This window comes from Hyla sarda, chromosome 5 (assembly GCF_029499605.1).
Source record: "Hyla sarda isolate aHylSar1 chromosome 5, aHylSar1.hap1, whole genome shotgun sequence".
NCBI lineage: Eukaryota > Metazoa > Chordata > Amphibia > Anura > Hylidae > Hyla > Hyla sarda.
The window spans coordinates 199092869-199118341 of NC_079193.1; the positions used below are offsets into that span (position 1 = coordinate 199092869).

Genomic DNA, 25473 nt, shown 5'->3' on the forward strand with positions numbered 1-25473 from the left:
ACAGTCTTCATTACAATATTTTGTGTTGTGTTTCAGTGTGCACACAATCACAATTACAATGCAATGTAGATAGGGCAAAGCAATCAGCAAGGACAAAATACATCTATTTTTTAAGAACTTTCCAGCATAAATGACACGTCTGATTTTTATGCTACTAGACTGGTTCATGCATGCCTCTAGGAAGGAACTTAATGAGGTGATTTAAATCTAACCGGTGACATTTAGAACTGATTACTAGAATTCTATTAGCTACTTTTTTGGCAAGTTCAGAAAAATGTATACTAAGGACAAAACATCATATAATGTAATTGAATGGGTCCGTGTGCTAGTAAAAATGAATAAAATATAAAGGATAAAAAATAAAAAAAAATGTTTGACTAAGCTATTTGTATTATAAAATATCATGCCTTTAAAGATCTGTTTTCTGCAAATTACTTCTTTATTAGAATTTTTTTTACATTTTTTTTTACATATTTCATAAGAACTTTGTTGTACGTATCTATACTGGATACAATTGTAAAATCTTAGTATTAGGTTTGTACAGAATAATAATCTTTATATACATTGGCTGCAAACTGAGATATTTAGATAGGAGGGAAACAGAAATGGCTTTATGTTCTAAAATCTTTTTACTGTGTTAGTAGTATCAAATCTGTATTATGATATTACCAGTAAGGTTCCAAGAAATTCACTTATTGTTGACTGACAAACCACATTAACTGGAACATTAAGGACATGACCCATTTTATTCTTAAAGGGGTACTCTGGCGCTAAACATCTTATCCCCTATTAAAATGATAGGGGATAAGTTGTTAGATTGTAGGGATCCCACCACTGGGGACCCCAGCGATCTGCTGCAGCACCCCCCATTTTTTAGCCACCCCCTCATGACATCAACATTTTATCACGATCCAACATCCTTTCCCCTATCCCTTTCATAGGGGATAAGATGTTTTGTGCCAGACTACCCCTTTAAAGCCAATTTGTCATATTTGTAAGGGCCAGATGAAGCACTTGCATAATGAAAAACGGCAACCGTCGCCCAGTGCAGCTTCCCAGTGTGTGTACAAGTTCCTGTCTGTCCTGTAAAGCACTGTTTTGTTTGTATTTTTGCAATAAAGAAGTTTGAAGATATGACTATGACGAGTGACTTGGTTTAATTTCTTTGTGAAAGTCTGTTTATAGACTATATTAGAGAAGCCAGTGAGCACCACCAGTCATTACAGAGGTACAATAACTAATTGTGTTTACAGGATTTTTTGCTATTGTACGGCTTTTAATCCCTTAAAATAAAACTGACAGGCTGTTCACCCACACTAAACCCAATATACCGGGTTATAGTGTGGATAAACAACATTAAATAGTGGTCACTTATGGGAAATGGTAAAGTATTGCCAGAGTTTTGCATCTTCATTCTTTTTTTCAATTGCGTAGTTGACTTGCTGTACTCCCCTGCCTCCCCAATATTCTCTGCTCTTCTCTCCCCTCTAATGAATTTGCAAAAGTTTTCACTCTCATATCGCTAGGACTTGAGAGTCTGGACCTGTGCTCTGCTCTGAGCAAGCCTTTGCATCATATCGATGGAAGAGTGAATACTTTTGCATATTCATAAAAGGGGTGGGCACAGCAGAAAATATAAGAAAATGCAATAAATAAAAGTTAAATGGTTTAGTGAACAAGAGTTTTTTGCTGCAATAAATATAAAAAGAGGTTACACATTGCTTCAATGTTGCAGAATAACACCAGAAAAATACATCTAGGTAATAGGCAGCCTTAACCCCTTTACAACGAAGGACGTAGATGTACGTCCTGGTGATGCGGTACTTAACACACCAGGACGTACATTTACGTCGTAAGCATAACCGCGGGCATCGGAGCGATGCCCGGATTATGCGCGGCAGGTCCCGGCTGTTGATCACAGCTAGGGACCCGCCGGTAATGGCGGACATCCGCGATCCTGCAGATGTCCGCCATTAACCCCTCAGATGCCGTGATCAATACCGATCATGGCATCTGCAGCATCGCAGTCACTTAATTGGATGATCGGATCCCCGCAGTGCTGCCGCGGCGATCCGATCATCCAGCATGGCAGACGGAGGTCCCCTCTCCTGCCTCCGCTGTCTTCCGGGAGACTTCTGCTCTGATCTGCCTTCCCGCAGACCAGAGCAGAAGATGACCGATAACCCTGATCAGTGCTATGTCCTATACATAGCACTGAACAGGATTAGCAATCGAGTGATTGCTTTAAATAGTCCCCTATGGAGACTATTAAAGTGTAAAAATAAAAGTAAAAAAAGTAAAAAAATAAACTAAAAAAATGTGAAAAACCCCCTCCCCCAATAAAAATTTAAATTGCCCCATTTTCCCTATTTCACCCCCAAAAAGTGTTAAAAAAATATTTTATATACATATTTGGTATCGTCGCGAGCGTAAATATCTGAACTATTAAAATAAAATGTTAATGATACTGTACGGTGAACGGTGTGAGCGTAAAAAAAAGTCCAAAATAGCTGCTTTTTTTTATAACATTTTATTCCAAAAAAAATTAATAAAAATGTATTAAAAGTTTTATATAAGCAAATATGGTATCAATAAAAAATACAGATCAGGGCGCATTTTTTATCATATTGACCCAAACAAAAAAGAACACATGTCACTTTTACCATAAATTGTACGGCGTGAAAACGAGACCTTCCAAAATTAGCAAAATTGCGGTTTTCTTTTAAATTTCCCCACACAAATAGTATTTTTTTGGTTGCGCCATACATTTTATGGTAAAGTGAGTGATGGCATTACAACCGACAAATGGCAAAAAACAAGCCCTCATACTAGTCTGTGGATGAAAATATAAAAGAGTTATGATTTTTTGAAGGCGAGGAGGAAAAAATGAAAACGTAAAAATAAAATGTTCTGCGTTCTTAAGGTCCAAATGGGCTGCGTCCTTAAGGGGTTAAAAATGTGTCTTGTTTTATATGAATAAAGGCCCTCACTTACTAAGAGTGGAGTGTAGGTTTCTTTGTAGGTTTTAATTCCCTACAATTTTTTTTCCATGGTATTTATTAAGGTTCCCCTACATTTTCCCCTTTCCCTACACTTTGCTTTTTTTACACATGTTCTGATATGTAGGGTTTTCTTCAGCTCAAATACACCACATTTTATGTGGAAACCTTAGTAAATATGTTGTTTTTTTGTGAAAATGTCTGGAACAAGCCCCTTTTTGGAGACCACACTACCCTTTTCCCGGCAGCCATGCCCCTTTTTCGGGTTTCCTTAGCAAAATGGAGAGTTAGTTGTTTTTTTTCAATTCTGGCGCAAAATCTGACACAAAATCTGACGCAGACAGAATTTCTGGCACAATGCGACAGATTCTGTCACACAACCCCACAAAACATGTCGGGTTTGCAATAGTAAATGAGGGCCATTGTGTCAATAAAAAGTACTGCTGCTTTTAACACAGAATTGTTTAACTGAATTTTTGAAGGGAAAAAAAAGAAGGATAACATACATAAAAGACAGTAATATGGCTTCAATAAAGATGGTTGGTAATATTTACAATATATACTGTGTTCACTTACTCTGAGTAAATCTTGGCGGATTGTCGTTTACATCTGTCAGGTTAATATTTACAGTGGTAGTTCCAGATAATCCTCCCATCTGACCGCCCATATCTTTGGCCTGAATAACCACTTGGTAATGTTCTCTGATTTCTCGATTCATGTTTGGCAGAGCAGTCCGAATAATACCTTTATGATAAGTAAATGTAACAATGCAAGATGCTGTTAGTTTTCCACTTGGCACAGCTATTCAGAGTAATATAAGATGAAGCCTTTTATATGATACAATGATACAAAATAAAGCCATAGAAAACCAAATGCACACATACTAATGTAAACATTTTCATATTCTAAAATAAAAAGTCATTCATGGAATAAAGTGTTTTAAGCTTTCATCCTTGTTCAGCCTTGAAATGTTTTTTTTTTTTTTTTTTTTTTTTTATATAGGAATGGTCTAGCAGAAATTAAGTATAAATATTGTGTTGCTTGTGTTTCTCCAACCTGTGCCATTTATGTATTATTTACTTTCTTAACTTTTTTTTTTTAATAAAATTTTACAGACAAAAAAAATTCCATAAATTGTAACCGGCAACAAGTGCAGAGTTTCATAAAGGGTTTTTATGAGATTCAAAAAAGCTATGCATATGTGTTCATAAAGCCCCCTTAAAAAAAACTGACAAACCCCCAATATGCTTATGCCGCCCACAAGCATGGTCACTATGGACAGAATAGTCCTGCTGTGACAAATGTTGTGATCCCTTGATGCATTCTTACTACTGACATTCACACTGGAGCATCAGAATGACACGCAAGACTACTGTAGAGAGATGTAATAGTAATTGGAGACTCAAAGAAAATGTCCAGTGAAAGAAAACTTAACCTCCTATATGCAGAAGAGGGGATAAGTGTCTGATGTATGTGAAATGTCATTTCAGAAAGCTGTTGAAGCCCCATATGGGAGATTGCGGGAGTCCCAGCAGTTGGACCCCCAGGGATCAGACACTTATCGTTTCTCCTGTGGATATGGGATAAGTTGCCTTTCATTGGACATTTTCTTTAAATGGAGTCTACATGAACATATTTTTAAACCCCATAAGGCATCATTAACCTTTTATGACTAAGGGGTGTTTGGGACCTTTATGCCCAGACCAAAAAATAGTCAGAAACCGAGATTAAATTTTTTTCCCATATTTTTTCTGCTCTGCTATAGGTAGTTAGGTAGTTAAGTCAAAGAATATTATTAATCCACAAAATTAGTAGTTCTGTTATCAATAGCAAAGTCAAATATTTGTACATTGAAGGAGATTTATCAAAACCTGAAAAGCTGAAAAGTTGCTCATAGTAACCAATCAAATTGCTTATTTTATTTTTGAAGAGCCATCTGAAAATAAAAGAAGCAACCTGATTGGTTGCTGTGGGCAACTGGACAGCTTTTCCTCTGCACAGGTTTTGATAAATCTCCCCCATTGTGCAATATAGATGATGTTCTTATAACACCAAGAACAAAAGCCCTATTTGAGCTTTTACATGTACTGCCTAAGCTTTAGACCCAGCTTTTGTACATAGTTGATAACAATTTAGGTACAGGCACAGGCAGAAAAGCAGATAAGTCCAGAGAGGAACAACCTAAAACTGGCAGCTGGGGATATATACTTTGCTTGTGTTGTAATGTACATTTTGTGTGACATGAACATGATTAACAACTTCTGTCTGTAAGTTAGAGGTGTGTCGGCTTTTCCTAATTTCATACATTTTACATTATTTGTTCTTTACCATATGGGAACTGGTTTTCAGGATTAGCAGAATACACATTTTGGATGTGTTTCCTGCTGTGCTGTCCCCTTACACAGATCACTGCTACTAGTGATCTGCATAGACATAAATAAGAGATTGCATAGATTGCATCTTTTCTACATGACTCCAATTATACTCTGCTGAGGGAAAACTCATTAATTAATGTTTTTTTTTTATGTTTTAATATAAACGTCTTAATACTTTTAAAATATCCCATTTAGAGGATTTGACCATGTGATTGCATAAGCACTTCAGTAATACACTGCAATACTTTTGTGTTGTAGTGTATTATGCCTTTCTGTGTATAACTGGCAGTGGGTAATTCTGTAAGTATACACAGAAGGCAGAACCACATTAGATCCACAGCTGCTATGGAAGCCTATCGGCACCCTGAAATCATATCATGGGGTCAGGATAGGTTTACAAAGGCAGACCCTTTCTCTGTCTAATCTTATAGATGTGGTGATCATTTTTTAATGTAAAGTTTATGTGGTTAAATGTTATAGAGCTGGCACCCACTGCAGATGATGCAGATTCCCAATCCAGTGCCATCCCTGTACTATGCATTTATGGTATGTGTACATAGCACCAGCACTGTAAATGTACTGTAGTGCAGATGTTGGCAAGGGGTTAACACAATCATCCTGTGGAGTCTACCTGTAGCACAAGAAAAAAAAAAAAAAAAAGCAATAAAACTAACTAGTCATATGGGCCCGCTAAGAGCATACCAAAGGCTTCATAAGTTATAACAACATTGCTGGACTGTGAAAATCCGTCAGTTATTTGCTTTAACATCATTGTGGTAAAATCACATTACACTAAATTCAATTTGGTCACACTTCTCTCCAATGCAATTTTAGACCTTTTCAGTTGTAGCATTTCTCTTTCTTCTATAACACTGTAGTATGTGCATGCTGCTCAATTTCTCACTCAAAAACACTAGCTATGCAGAAAAAGTCTTTAAAATTTTTTTTTCCCCTCAGGAGTTTTATCCTAACATTACAAAAATGTGAGTGCTTTTAGTAATGCTGACATAATTGCATATGCTAAACTGATGGTTGTTCCTGTAAGAACATTCATACAGGACATGTTGTTACTAAAGCTACTCGTATGATAGCTGTATCTCCCTTTTATAATGTTCAGTTAGTCGTTGAAGATCTAGCATCAAGTCCATTCTCCATCCAAAGCTATTCCTGCAACGTATCCGTTTACAATATAATGGCAAAATGTCATTCCAACAGACCCAAGGGGAAGATTCAACTGCTTTATTTACTCTATGAAGTGCCGGTACAAACTATCAAACCTACCTTCAAGTATACATCCTATAAATTAGTGTAGAAATGTGCACATATATCACCCCCCCCCCCAAAACAATCCATTGAACCAGAATTATATATATAATGATTTATTTACACTCTCCAATCATTTCCCGTTTTCATTTATATATGCAAAAGATGTCTAATATTGTTATTGCACAAAATATTACATTGTTGAAAGTTTGTGGACATAAAAACACATGTAAGAGGCCAGTGGGAGAATTACAGACAGCCCTTAACCTCTGCACCCTTCATTTAAAAGGAATCTGTCAACTGTGTCAGATACCATGGGATTGCTGTTAGCGTATGAAACTGTAGCTTTCCTAAAGATGATGGTGGTTCCCATACTTATGAAATTACCTTTTTATTTCACAGTTAAAGGGGTACTCTGCCCCTAGACATCTTATCCCCTATCCAAAGGATAGGGGCTAAGATGTCTGATTGTGGGGGTCCTGGCACTGGGACCCCTGTGATCTCTGTGCAGCATCCGGCGTTCGGTTAGAACGCTGGGTGCGGGCAGCGAGGTTGTAATGTCACTGCTACGCCCCCTTGTTGCAAGTCTATGGGAGGGGACTTGGCAGCCACCTCGCCCCCTCCCATAGGCTTGCATTGAGGGGGCATGGTTTGACAACACCAGGGGATGTGGCAGTGATGTCACGACCCCCACCCCTGCTCCCACCCCCGCTCCAAGCATTCGGTACAAAATGTTCTGAACACTGGGGCAACAGAGTACCCCTTTAACCCCTTGCCAAAAATGGACGTGAATGTACATACATTGTGAGCTCCTGAGGTATGACGCATGCTCAGCAGGTGAGTGCGCATCATATCCGGTGGGTCCCGGTTGCTATAACTAACCAGGACATGCGGCTACTGCTGGTCAGGCTGATGTCTGGCATTAACCCTTTACACGCCGTGATTAAAGTTGATTGAAGCATCTAAAAGAGGTTAATTTAACTCCCAGCTAGCTCAATGGGCTGATCGGACTGCCGCGGCGAAACCGCAGCATCCCGATCAGCTGAGAGGACGGAGGAAGGTCTCTTACCTTCTTTCCTGCTGTCCAATCACCGATTCACTGCTCCGTGCCTGAGATCTATGGCATAGCATTGATCAGTATTTGCAATCAAGGTATTGCATGTTATAGTCCACCATGGGGTAAAGTGTAAAAATTTGATTTAACCCCTTCCCTAATAAAAGTTTGAATCACTCTGCTTTTCCCATAAAAACTGTGTAAATAAAAATAAATATATACATATGTGGTATCGCTGCATGCGTAAATGTCTGAACTATAAAAATATATCATTAATTAAACCGCACGGTCGATGGCCTACACATAAAAAAATATTCCAAAATAGCATATTTTTGGTCACTTTTTATACCATTACAAAATAAATAAAAAAGTGATCAAAAAGTCAGAGCAAAATAAGAATGATACCAATAAAAACTTCAGCTCATGGTGCAAAAAATGAGCACTCATAAATCCTCATATGTGAAAAAATCCTGTTGCTATATATATATATATATATATATATATATATATATATATATATATATAGTATCAATTTTACCGAAAACTGCACTGCATAGAAAAGGAAGCTGCTAAAAATTACAAAATGGCGTTTTTTATTTTGCCCCACAAATATTTTATTTTTCTGTAGATTTTGTGGTGAAATTATTAATGTATGGCGCAGAACAAGCCCTCATATGAGTCTGTAGGTGGAAAATTTAAAATGTTATGATTTTTAGACGGAGGAAAAAACAAAGTGCAGAAATGAAAAATCGTCAAAGAGGGAAGGGGTTAAGTGTCAAGAAGGTGGTGCCAATCTTCTCAAGTGCCATAGCTCCTGACCCATTTTATCTGCCAGTCCCTCGTTGACTGATGTCAGTCAAGAAGGTGCTAGGACGTAAGGGTGAGCGAAGAGGCATGCCAGGCTATGGCACTTAAGCAGCTCATTCCGACTCCTTGGCGTTTGGCTGAGAAAGAAAAGGGTTATTACCAACCATTACCAGCTCCAGGAAAGATACAGTTTGCTTTTATACTCAAATACCTATTCAATGGTGTCTGCAGCTCTAAGCACCAAGGACAGCTGACAGACTCCCTTTATGTATAAAAGCAGCTAGTTTCTCCCCCGAAAAATATTTTCTTTTATGGTACAAAAAAGCAGCAGAGTCTAAACCACTTAGCTTTTGATTTGGTGATATTTCTCCCATTTGTATTTACGGCTTGGGTGACCCCTACTTACACCCATGTGATTACTGTTTACAATTTAACAAAGTAGTAGGAAACACATTGACATGATGATTATGTTTTCCATATTATATATATATATATATATATATATATATATATATATATATATATATATATATATATATCTGTTTCACTGGTTGTGGCAAAAACAGCTTTTGTGTCAGCATGGGTTAGTTCTTTGGGCAAATATTCAACAAACATACTGCAAATCCATTGCTTCAGATGTCTGCCAGATATTTAAAGGGAAAATATGTTGTGTGCACAAAACCTTAACTCCTTAAGACTAAGCCCATTTTCACGTTAAGGACCAGGACATTTTTTGTTTTTGCAATTTTATTTTTTCCTCCTCACCTTCTAAAAATCATAATATTTTAAATTTTGCACCTATAGACCCATATAAGGGATTGCTTTTTGTGCCACCAATTGTACTTTATAATTACATCAATCATTTCATAACAAAATCTACAGCAAAACCCCAAAAATATATATTTGTGGGGTGAAATAAAAAAAAAAGGGAGAAAACACCAATTTGTGCAGTGCAATTTCTGTTGAAAATGACACGCCATTGACCATGCAGTTTAGCTAACCTTATATACTAATAGTTTGAGCATTTAACCACGGGGCGGTACCACAAATGATTATTTTTCTTTTTTTATTACATTATTTAATTTTAAAAATGGGAAAAGAGGGGGTGATTTGTACTTTTTTCTTTACATTTTTTTTTAGCCCCCACAGGGGGCTAAAACATGCCATCTTCTGATTGCATATACTGGTCAGGGCTATGTCATAGCAAAGCACTGATCAGTGTAACCAGTGATCTGCTGCTCTAGCCTGCTGCACAGGCTAGGAGTAGCAGATCACCGAACGGATGACGAAGAGGCAGGTGAGGACCCTTTTGACGTCCGGTAAGTTGATAGGGACATCGCGATTATGTCGCAATAGTCCCGATCAGCTCCGCAGAGCTTCCGGGACACTTTCACTTTCTTTTTAGACGTTGCAATCAAATTTGATTGTGGCGTCTTAAGGGTTAATGCCGGGCATTGGCCCAATTAATGGTGCCCAGTATTAGTCGTGAGTCCCGGCTGCCCATAGCAACCATGACCCATGGGGTCTAACCTATTCTCCACTGGTGAAAACAGATTAAACCCTGTTAATGGGACCAGGGCATACAGGTACACCCTTGGTCCTTAAGTACCAGGGTCCGAGGCCGTACCTGTACACCCTTGGTCCTAAAGGGGTTAAAGGGGTACTCCACCCCTAAAAAGAAGATAAGATGTCTAGGGCAAGAGTACCATTTTAACCCCTTAAAGACTCAGGATTTTTCAATTTTTGCACTTTTGTTGTTTCCTCCTTACCTTTAAAAAATCATAATTCTTTCAATTTTTCACCTATAAATCCATATGATGGCTTATTGTTTGTGCCACCAATTTATATGCTATTTTGGAATTTTTATGTGTGTACGACATTGATCGTGTAGTTTAATTAACAATATATTTTTATAATTTGGACTTTTTTTTATGGGAAAAGGGGGGTGATTCAAACGTTTATTAGGGAAGGGGTTAAATGATCTTTATTCACTTTTTTTGCAGTGTTATAGCTCCCATAGGGAGCTATAACACTGCACACACTGATCTTTTACATCAATCTGTGTTATCTCATCGGATAACATTGATCGATGATCTGCCGCTTGACTGCTCATGCCTGGATCTCAGGCACTGAGCAGTCATTCGGCGATCAGCGATGCAGGAGGCAGGTGAGAATCCTCCTTGTGTCTGCCAGCTGTTCGGGGCACCGCGATTTTGCCACAGTGGTCCCGAACAGCCGGCAGAGCTAACCGGCATTACATTACTTTCACTTTAGACGCAGCAATACATTTTAAATGCCGCATCTAAAGGGTTAATAGTGTGTGGCTCCGTGATCAGTGCCACGAGCTATTAGCCACGGGTTTCAGCCCGCTATGACGCGAGGCCACCCGTTATAGAACAGGAACGGACTCATGACATATGGGTACACCCTGCGTCTTTCAGGAGTTAAGTCAGGCCGTGTAAAATGATATGTTTAATATACAATATAACTCATGCAAGGTATAACTCTAGGGTATACAAGATGGCTGACAAAAGTCAAACATAAAATGGATGCCATGACCTTAAACAGTTAAGCTATAGACAGCTGAACCTTTAGATAGAATTGCTGAGGTATGCATAACACACTATATTGTTCTAAGAATAGTGAAGGTTGAAACTACAGGCCAACCATATATGTGAAGGGTAGTAATGTCCAATCAGTATGTAAGTTAAGCATGACATAATGTATACACCCTTAAGTTAAAGATACACTCAAACCAACCCACTAGGAGGAGATATATAGAGATAAGTATATTTATGGATATAAGACTTAGTATAACCACGCCCACATATGTAAAGAACACACCCATAAGTATGGTATAAAAGAAGACTGCAACACCAGGGGGCAGCATCATTAAGGAGACCTCACTCATTCATGGAGGACGAGGAAGCCTCAGTCAAGAAGAACCAAGGATGAAGTAAGCAAAGCCAAGCTAAGAGGAAGGAGGCGGAGCCAATCCAGTCTGATGAAGAAGGAAGCCATCTTAGATTAACTTTCAATGATGAATCCAGCCCACACAAACCTCAGTTGGTGAGATTGTTCTAAGAACATGCCTATACTCCCTACTGTTATTATTGTAATACTTAAGCAAGGACTGTTATTTACATAAGATTTACTAGTTTGTTCTGTCTGCCATATTTGTCTATGAGCCTAATAATAAATGTAATTTTTGTTTACTTAATTTGACGTAATCCGAGTAATTTATTCTCCAATGGTGACTATACCTGTGTCAAATGAAATTTGACCAGTATAAGAATGTAACATGCCGGTATGAATGTTTTTAGAGTATTAAATAAGTGCATTACTGTATATGGCTTTGGACCATGAACTAGGCTTCGGAACTCATGGAAGTTGGCCCTTTCACCCCAGTCACACCCCTTCTGTACTCCTATTTTTAACAACCACCAGGGACCAAACTTTGCTGGGCCCAGGCCCAATCAGCCATTCTTAAACACCTGCTGGCAGGTCTATTTCAACACCTTTAAAGGACTTGTGGAGTTTTGCTAGCATAAGGGGACCTACGCAATATTCGAACACACACTATAAGTGATGACACAAAAAGTAAAATAGAGTTTTTCTGCACTAACCTGTTTCAGGCTCCACAGAAAAGTATGGTTGTCCCTGAAGAATGCTGTAAATGATTTTGGCACTGTTTCCATAAGAAGGATCATCTGCATCAGCAGCTGTTACTTGAACTACAAAGGTACCTGCGGTTAAAGAAGATTTTGTTTTATTTTACCCAAGTAAAATTTTCAAACAATAAAAAATGTTGTAAGCAAAACTAGAAAAAGTCACAATGTATCCATCTAACGCTAAAAAAGTGTATTAAATAAAGAGATAATGTCATAAGACAATGTAGGCAGCGTGTCGTCCATACATATGACATACATTTCTTTATTCTCTATAAGGAAGAAAAAACTGGGTAAACCTCATCTATGTATGGTAAGTCCTTAGTTTTGCAGTGGTTTTACAAGAATACATTCAATATTAAATAATATATACCTTTACAACCATTTCTTTAACCCCTTAACGACGCAGGACGTAAATGTACGTCCTGGTGATGTGGTACATTTACATCCTGAGCATAACCGCGGGCCGGCATCATGCGTGGCAGGTCCCGGCTGTGGATCGCAGCCAGGGAACCGCCGGTAATGGCGGACACCCGCGATCCCGCGGATGTCCGCCATTAACCCCTCAGATGCCGTGATCAATACAGATCACGGCATCTGCAGCATCGCAATCACTTAACAGGATGATTGGATCGCCCGCAGCGCTACCGCGGCGATCCGATCATCCTGCACGGCAGACGGAGGTCCCCTCACCTGGCTCCGCTGCCTTCCGGGAGTCTTCTGCTCTGATCTGCCTTCCCGCAGACCAGAGCAGAAGATGACCGATAACCCTGATCAGTGCTATGTCCTATACATAGCACTGAACAGGATTAGCAATCGAGTGATTGCTATAAATAGTCCCCTATGGGGACTATAAGAGTTTAAAAATAAAAGTAAAAAAAGTAAAAAAAAAAAAAGTAAAACAAATGTGAAAAAACCCCTCCCCCAATAAAAACGTAAATTGTCCCATTTTCCCTATTTTGCCCCAAAAAGTGTAAAGAAATTATTTTATATACATATTTGGTATCACCACGTGCGTAAATATCCGTACTATTAAAATAAAATGTAAATGATCCCGTACGGTGAACAGCGTGAACGTAAAAAAAAAAAATGTCCAAAATAGCTGCTTTTTTTATAACATTGTATTCCCAAAAAAATTAATACAAAATGTAATAAAAGTTTTGTATCAGCAAATATGGTATTAATAAAAAGTACAGATCACGGCGCAAAAAATGAGCCCTCATACCACCGCTTATATGGAAAATTGAAAAAGTTATAGGTCTTCAAAATAGGGGGATTTTAAACGTACTAATTTGGTTAAAAAGTTTACGATTTTTTTAAGCGCAACAGTAATAGAAAAGTGCATAATCATGGGTATCATTTTAATCATATTGACCCAGAGAATAAAAAACATGTCATTTTTACCATAAATTGTACGGCGTGAAAACAAAACCTTCCAAAATTTGCAAAATTGCGGTTTTCTTTTTAATTTCCCCACACAAATAGTATTTTTTGGGTTGCGCCATGCATTTTATGGTAAAGTGAGTGATGGCATTACAACGGACAATTGGTCGCGCAAAAAACAAGCCCTCATACTAGTCTGTAGATGAAAATATAAAAGTGTCATGATTTTTTGAAGGGGAGGAGGAAAAAACAAAAGCGTAAAAATAAAATTGTCTGAGTCCTTAAGGTCCAAATGAGTCCTTAAGGGGTTAAATAATAAAAAGTATTTTCAAATGACATTTAACATTTCTAAAATTATATATTTTATTGTACACACTTCACATGTCTATGGAATGTATTAAAAGTATGTTAAATAAGGGGAATGGGTAGCTCAACAGACATGAATACAGATTCTAACGAGTACAGGTTAAAGATTGTTTACCCAATACAACCTCAATAAAATGAAGATATAAAGTTGAGGTTCTCAAGCTAGATTCTGTGTGTGAGGAGTGTAAGAAAATAAATGCTGAGAGAAATATTTGAATATTGATAAAAAAAATGGATAAATAAATTTGTGCTATATGTGTGGTGTCTGCAGAGCCCATGCAGACCACCCCCAAAACACTAAAAAAGGTTTTATATATTTTTTAAAGCATTAATAGAATAAAAAAAAATGAAAGATTACAAATGTTTATGCTGCTTAGCTCATATGCTGTGGCGCTATATGCATTTACCCCAATAGAAAAACCATAGAATGCTTGGTATCGGTATGTATATATGTTATGGCAGACAATATTGCAAATCGCGCATTTATATACAATATATCTTATTTTAACCACATTTAAAACAATTGTCTTCTGTGAAGACTATCAATATAATTGTGTCAAAGTTTCCTTCCGATGAAGATGCATGTCAACTGAGTTAAGTCCTATGGCGCTATGCGCCATCCTGAATGTCCTGTGCACTGGATCTTACGTTAATGCCTTCTATGAAGGTTGTTGCGATGCGATACCAGTGCTATGCACCGTTCCTTAATGCTGAAAAGAAGATAGTGTTATACAGCTGGTATAGGCGTGTGCTGCAAGCGCTGCTCACCTGGAGATGGATCCCGCGTAGCTCTCTCACTTACCCATCATAGACTGGTCTGCTTCTCGTTGTCCGGCTTGCGGGAGTACGATCATGGCAGGCATGTGGAGGGAGAGGTCAGATGAGGCAGGTCAGATGGTGCACGTCCGTCGCTGAGGCTGGAAGTTGGTGATGACGTAATGAATCTTTCACTGGCTTGCGGAGACCACATTCAATGCAATATTCGTATATGCGGCGAAGATACTTGATGTGGTAGTGTACTCTCAATACTGGCTAGACACGTTTCGAGACCGTCTTGTTCTCTTTTTCAATCGCTGATATCAGCCAGTGAAAGACCGACATTCATTACGTCAACACCAACTTCCAGCCTCAGCGACAGATGAGCACCATCTGACCTGCTTCATCTGACCTCTCCGTCCCCAGGCCTACCATGATTGTACTCCCGCCAGCTGGACAACAAGAAGCGGATCGGCCTATGACAGGTAAGTGAGAGAGCTACATGGCATCCATCTCCGGATGAGTAGCGTGTGCAGCGCACATCTATACCAACTGTATAACACTATCTTCTTTACAGCATTAAGGAACGGTGCATAGCGCCGATATTGCATTGCATCAGCCTTCTTAGAAGGCATTAAGATCTAGTACACAGGGTAAGATCTAGTACACAGGGCATTCAGGGTGGCACATAGCGCCATAGGACTTTACTCCGTTGACAGACATCTTTATTTCAAGGTACAATAAGTACCCAGGAATTTCTTTCCCGCAGGTATCAGAAGGAAACTTTGACACAATTATATTGATAGTATTCACAGAAGACAAATGTTTCAAATGTGAGCAAAATAAGATATATTAGGGGAGATTTATCAAAATCTGTCCAGAGAAAAAGTTGCTGAGTTGCCCATAGCAACCAATCAGATTGCTTCTTTCATTTTGTAGAGGTATTTTTTAAAAGAAAGGAAGCGATCTGATTGGTTGCTATGGGCAACTCAGCAACTTTTCATCTGGACAGGTTTTGATAAATCCTCCTCATTGTATATAAATGTGCAATTTGCAATATTGTCTGCCATAACATATATACATACTGCTGCCAAGCATTCTATGTTTTTCTATTGTGGTATATGCATATGCAGCATATGAGCAAACAAGCCAGCAGCATAAACATTTGTAATCTTTCATTTTTTTTTACTCTAGTAATGTTTTTAAAAATATATAAAACCTTTTTTAGTGTTTTGTGGGTTGTCTGCATGGGCTCTGCAGACACCACACATATAGCACAAGTTTATTTATTTATATATTTTTTTAATCAATAAACACAATCTATTATCAATATTCAAATATTTCTCTCAGCGTTTATTATCTTACACTCCTTACACACCAAATCTTTCTTGAGAACGGTGACCTCTAACTTTATCTCTTCATATTAAAAGAATGTGATGAACAAACAGTACAAAAAAATGATTATGGAAATATTTTAAATGGGCACTGTCATTAACCACTTAAGGACTCAGGGTTTTTCAGTTTTTGCACTTTCGTTTTTTCCTCCTTACCTTTTAAAACCATAACCCTTTCAATTCTCCACCTAAAAATCCATATTATGGCTTATTTTTTGTGTCACCAATTCTACTTTGCAGTGACATTAGTCATTTTACCCAAAAATTCACGGCAAAATGGAAAAAAAAATCATTGTGCGACAAAATCTAAGTAAAAACACCATTTGTAACTTTTGGGGGCTTCCATTTCTACGCAAAAATTACACCTTATCAGTATTCTGTAGGTCCATACGGTTAAAATGGACTAGGTTTGATTTTGTCATACTTCTGGAAAAAATCATAACTACATGCAGGAAAATTTATACATTTAAAAATGTCATCTTCTGACCTCTATAACTTTTTTATTTTTCAACGTACAGGGCGGAATGAGGACTCATTTTTTGTGCCGTGATCTGAAGTTTTTATCGGTATAATTTTTGTTTTTATCAGACTTTTTGATCACTTTTTATTCATTTTTTAATGGTATAAAAAGTGACCAAAAATATGCTTTTTGGGAATTTGGATTTTTTTGCGCGTACGCCATTGACCATGCAGTTTAATTAATGATATATTTTTATAGTTCGGACATTTACACAAGCGGCGATACCACATATGTTTATTTATTTTTAATTTACACTGTTTTATTTTTTTTTATGGGAAAAGGGGGGTGATTCAAACTTTAATTAGGGAAGGCGTTAAATGACCTTTATTAACACTTTTTTTTCTTTTTTTTGCAGTGTTATAGGTCCCATAGGGACCTATAACACTGCACACACTGATCTCTCATGCTGATCACTGGCGTGTATTAACACGCCTGTGATCAGTGTTATCGGCGCTTGACTGCTCCTGCCTGGATCTCAGGCACGGAGCAGTCATTCGTCGATCGTACACCAAGGAGGCAGGTAAGGGCCCTCCCGGTGTCCTGTAAGCAGTTCGGGATGCCGCGATTTCACCCCGGCGGTCCCGAATAGCCCGACTGACTAGCCGGGATAGTTTCACTTTCACTTTAGAAGTGGCGGTCAGATTTGACCGCCACTTCTAAAGGGTTAATACCGCACATTGCCGCGATCAGTGATGTGTGGTATTAGCCGCGGTCCCGGCCGTTGATGAGCGCCGGGACCGACGCGATGTGATGTTTCATATCGCGGGAGCTGGCGCAGGACGTAAATATACATCCTGCGTTGTTAAGGGGTTAAACATTGTTTTTTATATTTTATTCCTTATGCTAAATAAATAACTTTTGTAATTGGCTTCCAATTTTATGTTAGATTTTCTGCTGTATATTACTTGGCCAGAACACATTCTGTATGGTCAAAATCTCAGATTTTGGTCTACTGCTTGTAATGGCAGGAGACCAAACTCAGGAAGTGTTTCTCTGCACTGAGCTTGATTGACAGCTGCAAAGAGCCTTACTGACAGCTGCACAGACTAAAAGCTGCACAGACTGAAAGCTGCAAAGAGCCTCACTGAAAGGGGCACAGACGAAAAGCTGCACAGACTGAAAGTAGCAAGGAGCCTCAGTGAAAGATACACAGACTGAAAGCTGCTGCACAGAGCTTGACCTCTCCGTCCCCAGGCCTACCATGATTGTACTCCCGCCAGCTGGACAACAAGAAGCGGATCGGCCTATGACAGGTAAGTGAGAGAGCTACATGGCATCCATCTCCGGAGGAGTAGCGTGTGCAGCGCACATCTATACCAACTGTATAACACTATCTTCTTTACAGCATTAAGGAACGGTGCATAGCGCCGATATTGCATTGCATCAGCCTTCTTAGAAGGCATTAAGATCTAGTACACAGGGTAAGATCTAGTACACAGGGCATTCAGGGTGGCACATAGCGCCATAGGACTTTACTCCGTTGACAGACATCTTTATTTCAAGGTACAATAAGTACCCAGGAATTTCTTTCCCGCAGGTATCAGAAGGAAACTTTGACACAATTATATTGATAGTATTCACAGAAGACAAATGTTTCAAATGTGAGCAAAATAAGATATATTAGGGGAGATTTATCAAAATCTGTCCAGAGAAAAAGTTGCTGAGTTGCCCATAGCAACCAATCAGATTGCTTCTTTCATTTTGTAGAGGTATTTTTTAAAAGAAAGGAAGCGATCTGATTGGTTGCTATGGGCAACTCAGCAACTTTTCATCTGGACAGGTTTTGATAAATCCTCCTCATTGTATATAAATGTGCAATTTGCAATATTGTCTGCCATAACATATATACATACTGCTGCCAAGCATTCTATGTTTTTCTATTGTGGTATATGCATATGCAGCATATGAGCAAACAAGCCAGCAGCATAAACATTTGTAATCTTTCATTTTTTTTTACTCTAGTAATGTTTTTAAAAATATATAAAACCTTTTTTAGTGTTTTGTGGGTTGTCTGCATGGGCTCTGCAGACACCACACATATAGCACAAGTTTATTTATTTATATATTTTTTTAATCAATAAACACAATCTATTATCAATATTCAAATATTTCTCTCAGCGTTTATTATCTTACACTCCTTACACACCAAATCTTTCTTGAGAACGGTGACCTCTAACTTTATCTCTTCATATTAAAAGAATGTGATGAACAAACAGTACAAAAAAATGATTATGGAAATATTTTAAATGGGCACTGTCATTAACCACTTAAGGACTCAGGGTTTTTCAGTTTTTGCACTTTCGTTTTTTCCTCCTTACCTTTTAAAACCATAACCCTTTCAATTCTCCACCTAAAAATCCATATTATGGCTTATTTTTTGTGTCACCAATTCTACTTTGCAGTGACATTAGTCATTTTACCCAAAAATTCACGGCAAAATGGAAAAAAAAATCATTGTGCGACAAAATCTAAGTAAAAACACCATTTGTAACTTTTGGGGGCTTCCATTTCTACGCAAAAATTACACCTTATCAGTATTCTGTAGGTCCATACGGTTAAAATGGACTAGGTTTGATTTTGTCATACTTCTGGAAAAAATCATAACTACATGCAGGAAAATTTATACATTTAAAAATGTCATCTTCTGACCTCTATAACTTTTTTATTTTTCAACGTACAGGGCGGAATGAGGACTCATTTTTTGTGCCGTGATCTGAAGTTTTTATCGGTATAATTTTTGTTTTTATCAGACTTTTTGATCACTTTTTATTCATTTTTTAATGGTATAAAAAGTGACCAAAAATATGCTTTTTGGGAATTTGGATTTTTTTGCGCGTACGCCATTGACCATGCAGTTTAATTAATGATATATTTTTATAGTTCGGACATTTACACAAGCGGCGATACCACATATGTTTATTTATTTTTAATTTACACTGTTTTATTTTTTTTTATGGGAAAAGGGGGGTGATTCAAACTTTAATTAGGGAAGGCGTTAAATGACCTTTATTAACACTTTTTTTTCTTTTTTTTGCAGTGTTATAGGTCCCATAGGGACCTATAACACTGCACACACTGATCTCTCATGCTGATCACTGGCGTGTATTAACACGCCTGTGATCAGTGTTATCGGCGCTTGACTGCTCCTGCCTGGATCTCAGGCACGGAGCAGTCATTCGTCGATCGTACACCAAGGAGGCAGGTAAGGGCCCTCCCGGTGTCCTGTAAGCAGTTCGGGATGCCGCGATTTCACCCCGGCGGTCCCGAATAGCCCGACTGACTAGCCGGGATAGTTTCACTTTCACTTTAGAAGTGGCGGTCAGATTTGACCGCCACTTCTAAAGGGTTAATACCGCACATTGCCGCGATCAGTGATGTGTGGTATTAGCCGCGGTCCCGGCCGTTGATGAGCGCCGGGACCGACGCGATGTGATGTTTCATATCGCGGGAGCTGGCGCAGGACGTAAATATACATCCTGCGTTGTTAAGGGGTTAAACATTGTTTTTTATATTTTATTCCTTATGCTAAATAAATAACTTTTGTAATTGGCTTCCAATTTTATGTTAGATTTTCTGCTGTATATTACTTGGCCAGAACACATTCTGTATGGTCAAAATCTCAGATTTTGGTCTACTGCTTGTAATGGCAGGAGACCAAACTCAGGAAGTGTTTCTCTGCACTGAGCTTGATTGACAGCTGCAAAGAGCCTTACTGACAGCTGCACAGACTAAAAGCTGCACAGACTGAAAGCTGCAAAGAGCCTCACTGAAAGGGGCACAGACGAAAAGCTGCACAGACTGAAAGTAGCAAGGAGCCTCAGTGAAAGATACACAGACTGAAAGCTGCTGCACAGAGCTTGAGGTCTTCTATTCATCACAGCACTCCAACCATGTGAGGGCGGAAGTGGTCCCCCAGCAGGCTTCAGTAATGTCCTGTCGGCTGGGAAATGCCCACTTTCTCCTGCTGGGAGATTGCACTATGTGAGCAAGAAGAAAGGTATGATACACAGCTTTTTAAAGCTCTGAAATTTTTTATAAGGGTGAGAGGGGTGTTAGGAGTAGTTAGGGAAGATAGCCTGAGTTAGTTTAGAAAAGCAATACAATCAATACATTTACATAGTCTCCATGTTGGAAATCTTTTAATGATCACTAATGTTTAATAAACTTTTGTGGTTTTTACATTAGGATTGTAATATTTCTTTATGTGCCATTAGGGAACCTAACTTCCTGTGTATTTCTTCTATATAAAACAAAAGAAGCTGCAATGGATACATTTGGTTTTATATTTCAGCCTTTATTGTCTTCTATAGAGGAAATTAAACTTTAAATATATATATATATATATATATATATATATATATATATATATGAAAGATTTCACATATTTTTAAGTTACTTAATAAAAAAACAAAACAAAAAAACAACAAAAAAAGCATGATTGTAGATTATGCATAGAAATATGTTATTTTCATTATTCTCAGTCAATATCACTAAAGGAATAAAGTGACCTGTAACGTATGGGGAAAAAAAAATATAAAAAAAGAAGAAGCTTGTACTTCTTTACTGTATTCTTTGCGTGTGATGCTGACATTTGATCCAAGCACCAAAAATATGATTACTTCAAAGTGAGTGCCTTTTCTTTGTTATTTCACCTTTCTACTTCTTTCTCAGTGTCCAGCTGATACACTCAATGTTATAGAGCTCAGTTTTAGCAAGTGATTATAGCAGAGTGGGATTCCACCATAAAATTTTCATTACAGCCTTAGAAAATCTTAAATAAAATATTTAAAAGGTCAAAGGGTCAAATACATTTGTATGTAGGTTAATAGGTAACACAGGGCTGATTGCCTATGTGTCTCTGTGAGGAGACCAAATACTGGAAGCGAGGGCAGAACAAGCAAGGCTCTGTGCAGGCTCCTAGCTTGTCAATCATCCTGCTGTGTGAGCTGGGGGAATGTCACAGAGCTTCATGGCACAGAGCCCTGCTTGTCCTCAGTGCACAGAGCCCTGCTTGTCCTCAGTGCACAGAGCCCTGCTTGTCCTCACTGCACAGAGCCCTGCTTGTCCTCCGTGCCCAGATCCCTGCTTTTCCTCAGTGTACAGAGCCCTGCTTGTTCTCAGTGTACAGAGCCCTGCTTGTCCTTAGTGTACAGAGCCCTGCTTGTCCTCAGTGCACAGAGCCCTGCTTGTCCTCACTGCACAGAGCCCTGCTTGTCCTCCGTGCACAGATCCCTGCTTGTCCTCAGTGTACAGAGCTCTGCTTGTCTTCAGTGTACAGAGCCCTGCTTGTCCTCAGTGTACAGAGCCCTGCCTGTCCTTTGTGTACAGAACCCTGCTTGTCCTCAGTGCACAGAGCCCTGCTTGTTCTCAGTGTACAGAGACCTGCTTGCCCTCGGTGTACAGAGCCCTGTTTGTCCTCAGTGTACAGAGCCCTGCTTGTTCTCAGTGTACAGAGCCCTGCTTGTCCTCTGCACACAGATCCCTGCTTGTCCTCAGTGTACAGAGCCCTGCTTGTCCTCAGTGTACAGAGCCCTGCTTGTCCTCAATGTACAGAGCCCTGCCTTTCCTCAGTGTACAGAGCCCTGCTTGTCCTCAGTGTACAGAGCCCTGCTTGTCCTCAGTGTACAGAGCCCTGCTTGTCCTCGGTGTACAGAGCCCTGCTTGTCCTCAATGTACAGAGCCCTGCTTGTCCTCAGTGTACAGAGCGCTGCTTGTCCTCAGTCTACAGAGCACTGCTTGTCCTCAGTGTAGAGAGTCCTGCCTGTCCTCAGTGTACAGAGTCCTGCTTGTCATCAGTGTATAGAGCCCTGCTGGTTTTACCCAATGTACATTTGAAATATACATATTGTGTTATTTTCTACATTATATGAAAAGTTTGGGCTAATGACAGGTTCACTTACATACAGGGATAACTACCTGATCCTCTTTTTCTTCAGAAGTTCCTTAGAGAGTGAATGGTGCAGGGACTGAGCAGGCTTGCTGCCATTCCATTCACTTCTGAAACAATGGACCTCTGTTCTTGTGATTGGTGGAGATCCCAATGGTTGGACCCTTACTGAGCAGCTAACTTGTCCCTATCCTGTGTATTATTAATTACTTTTAACCTTTGGATAATCCTTTTATGAGCAGTAATATCTCCATGCAGGTACTTGGTAAAATATTAGCGTCTGAAGTAAAATATAATGATGAGGGATATGAATACAGCAAGCCTCATTTGGACAGACATTAGTTAGGCTGGGTTCACATCACGATTTTCCAATTCGGTTCCCGTATACGGTTTCTTAGTAAAAACCGTATGGGACAGTTTTGAAAAACGTAAACATTGACAAATCATTGAAAACCGTATGCATCAGAATGCATACGGGTGCATACGGTTTGCTGCCAACACGTTTTTTTCCCGTTCTGAAAACCGTGTCTGACCATGGTTTTTGGTCCTGTTCGAAAACCGTATTGCAACCGTATGCGTTTTTTTTTAACATGGAGATCAATGAGAACCGTACAACCGTACGGGTCAATACGGTTAACCGTACGCGTTTTTTGCATTGCGCATGCGCTTTGGACTCCAAAGTCCCTCCCACCTCCCCACCCTTCCAGAACTTCTCAGTCTGCTGAAGAGGAAAGAAGCAGTGACGTGAGCTCTGCCATATTCCTACACATTTTTCCATGCTTTCCAGATTCCATAGTGAGTACTCTGCCATGTTTTTTTAAAACAGGGAAACCTCTCCTACTTCTATGGAAATTTCAATTAAACAATGAAATCTTTGTTTGAAAATGTACAAAATTGCTTGACAAAATCAGATTTTCACAGCCAAAAACGTATGGAACAGTACGGAAACTGATATTTTTTTTAAAACATATACGGTTTGCTTTTTCTCATACTGTTCAATTCGGTTTAGTTAGTTTTTTGGACCCATACAGTTTTGGAAAAAAACCTGATGGAAAACAGTATTGCAAAATCGTGATGTGAACCAAGCCTTACTTTGTTTTAGCCAAAGCTGTTTTTTTTATGATATCTAAGCTAGGGATGCCTAGAAAAATCTTCCATTCCCAAGAACACAAAAAGTCAGCGATAAAAACCAACACAGGCTTACCTACTAATACTTATTGCCACACATTTCTGAGGTAGAAAAGCAAAAGAGGTACCTCTCAAATGTTGGAAAAGAGAAGCAAGTATTATATATATATATATATATATATATATATATATATATATATATATATATATATATATATATATATATTAATTTTATATAATGAGAAGGTTAAAGCAGGATTGGAACCTAATAATTGCCAGCTATTGCCAATTATTACTAGTACCAGCCTATTGCCTCATTTGTTTTTCTTTTTTTATGGCTCAGGACCTGATACCCAGATCTTTGTTGTACCCCTCGTGGTGGTAGGGTTATAGGGTTATGTTAGTTATTTTCTGAGCTAATGCTGAACCCAGGCTTAGTATAAAAAAAAAAAAAGGAAGATAAAAACAACAAACATGTCAGGTAAAAAAAAATATATAAAATAAAAAGCTTTATTGAAGCAAAATTAGGTCTCCTAATGAGAGTGGGACTACAATTACCAGCTGTCCATGACAACAGAATCTGATGTCATTGCTGTGGGCACTAAATCTGCATCTTGCTGAAAGTTCTGCATTCTTATGTTATGGGGCCAGTTTTAGAAATGCTTTGTTTTTTTGTTTGTTTGTTTTTTTGTTAAGTTTACTGTCTCTATAAAGATGTAGGCCCAGATTTAGCAAACTGTGTGAGAGAAAAAAATTTGGGATTTTCCCACAGCAACCAATCACAGTTCAGCTAATGAACTCTGGTAAAGTGAAAGCTGAGCTGTGATTGGTTTCTCTGGGAAAATCCCTCCACTTTTTCTCTCACACGGTTTGATAAATCTGAGCAGTAACCCCTTCAAAAATGTATGACAAAGTATATACCATAAATATCAGATAGATGCAAAAATGGGGATGGGACCTGTCTTAGGAATGAGGCCTTCATGACCACTAAAGCCTGGGTGCAGTGGCAAGATATAGCTGATATTCTAAAAAATAGCTGAGTAAGCACTTGTTCACAGTCTACATTAGTTGCTCAGACATTTATGGGAGTTTTAGAAACAATGTTGCATTATGAGCTGCACCTCTTCTCTAAGTCTGGGTTCACATCACGTTTTCAGCCATACAAAACTGCATACGGCTGGGGGGAGCTAAAACTGGGCGCTCCCGTATCCCTGCCGTATGCCGCCCATATGTAATTCATTTCAATGAGCCGACCGGAGTGAAACGCTGACTACAGTTGGCTCATTTTTGCCCCGTATGCGGTTTTCCCACCGGACCTAAAACCGTGGTCGACAACGGTTTTAGGTCTGGTGGAAAACCACATACGGGGGAAAAATGAGCCAACCGGAGTCAGCGTTTCACTCTGGCTCATTGAAATGAATTACATACGGGCGGCATACGGCAATGATATTGGAGCGCCCGGATTTAGCCCCCCCAGCCGTATGCAGTCCTGTATGGCTGAAAACATGTCAACCCAGCCTAACTGAGAATGTATAACAATCTATTACAATTATTTCTGCCCTATACAGTACTATAAACATATGCAAATCTCAATGATTTTAGTGAAATAATAATACTCCATGGCTCCATGCACGAATACCACAAACATGAGGTATTTTATCAATAGCCCTGCATTCAAAATAAATATTCTGAATTTAATGACACATTTAAGGATTCTTTACAAAAATGTTCTTGTTTGCTTGAGCCTTAATAAGACTATGAAAGAAAAGGTTTTATGTATGAAAATGTTATGCAAGCAAAATATACAGTATTGATGAATGTACTGATGGATGGATGGATTAACAAAAGCAAATTCATGGATTCACTGAAATGA

The 25473-nt window shown here is 38.8% G+C and overlaps 1 protein-coding gene across 2 annotated transcripts in view; it reads right to left on the reverse strand.

Moving 5' to 3' along the window:
• The window catches only part of LOC130273719 (cadherin-10-like), a 472310-nt gene that overhangs the window by 124453 nt on the left and 322384 nt on the right, over positions 1 to 25473 (reverse strand). For both annotated transcript variants that reach the window (XM_056520963.1, XM_056520964.1), the window contains 2 exons: positions 12125 to 12244; positions 3576 to 3743 (listed from right to left, as the gene is read on the reverse strand). In XM_056520963.1, the coding sequence (XP_056376938.1) occupies positions 3576 to 3743; positions 12125 to 12244 (288 nt within the window). The remainder of the gene's footprint in view (positions 1 to 3575; positions 3744 to 12124; positions 12245 to 25473) is intronic.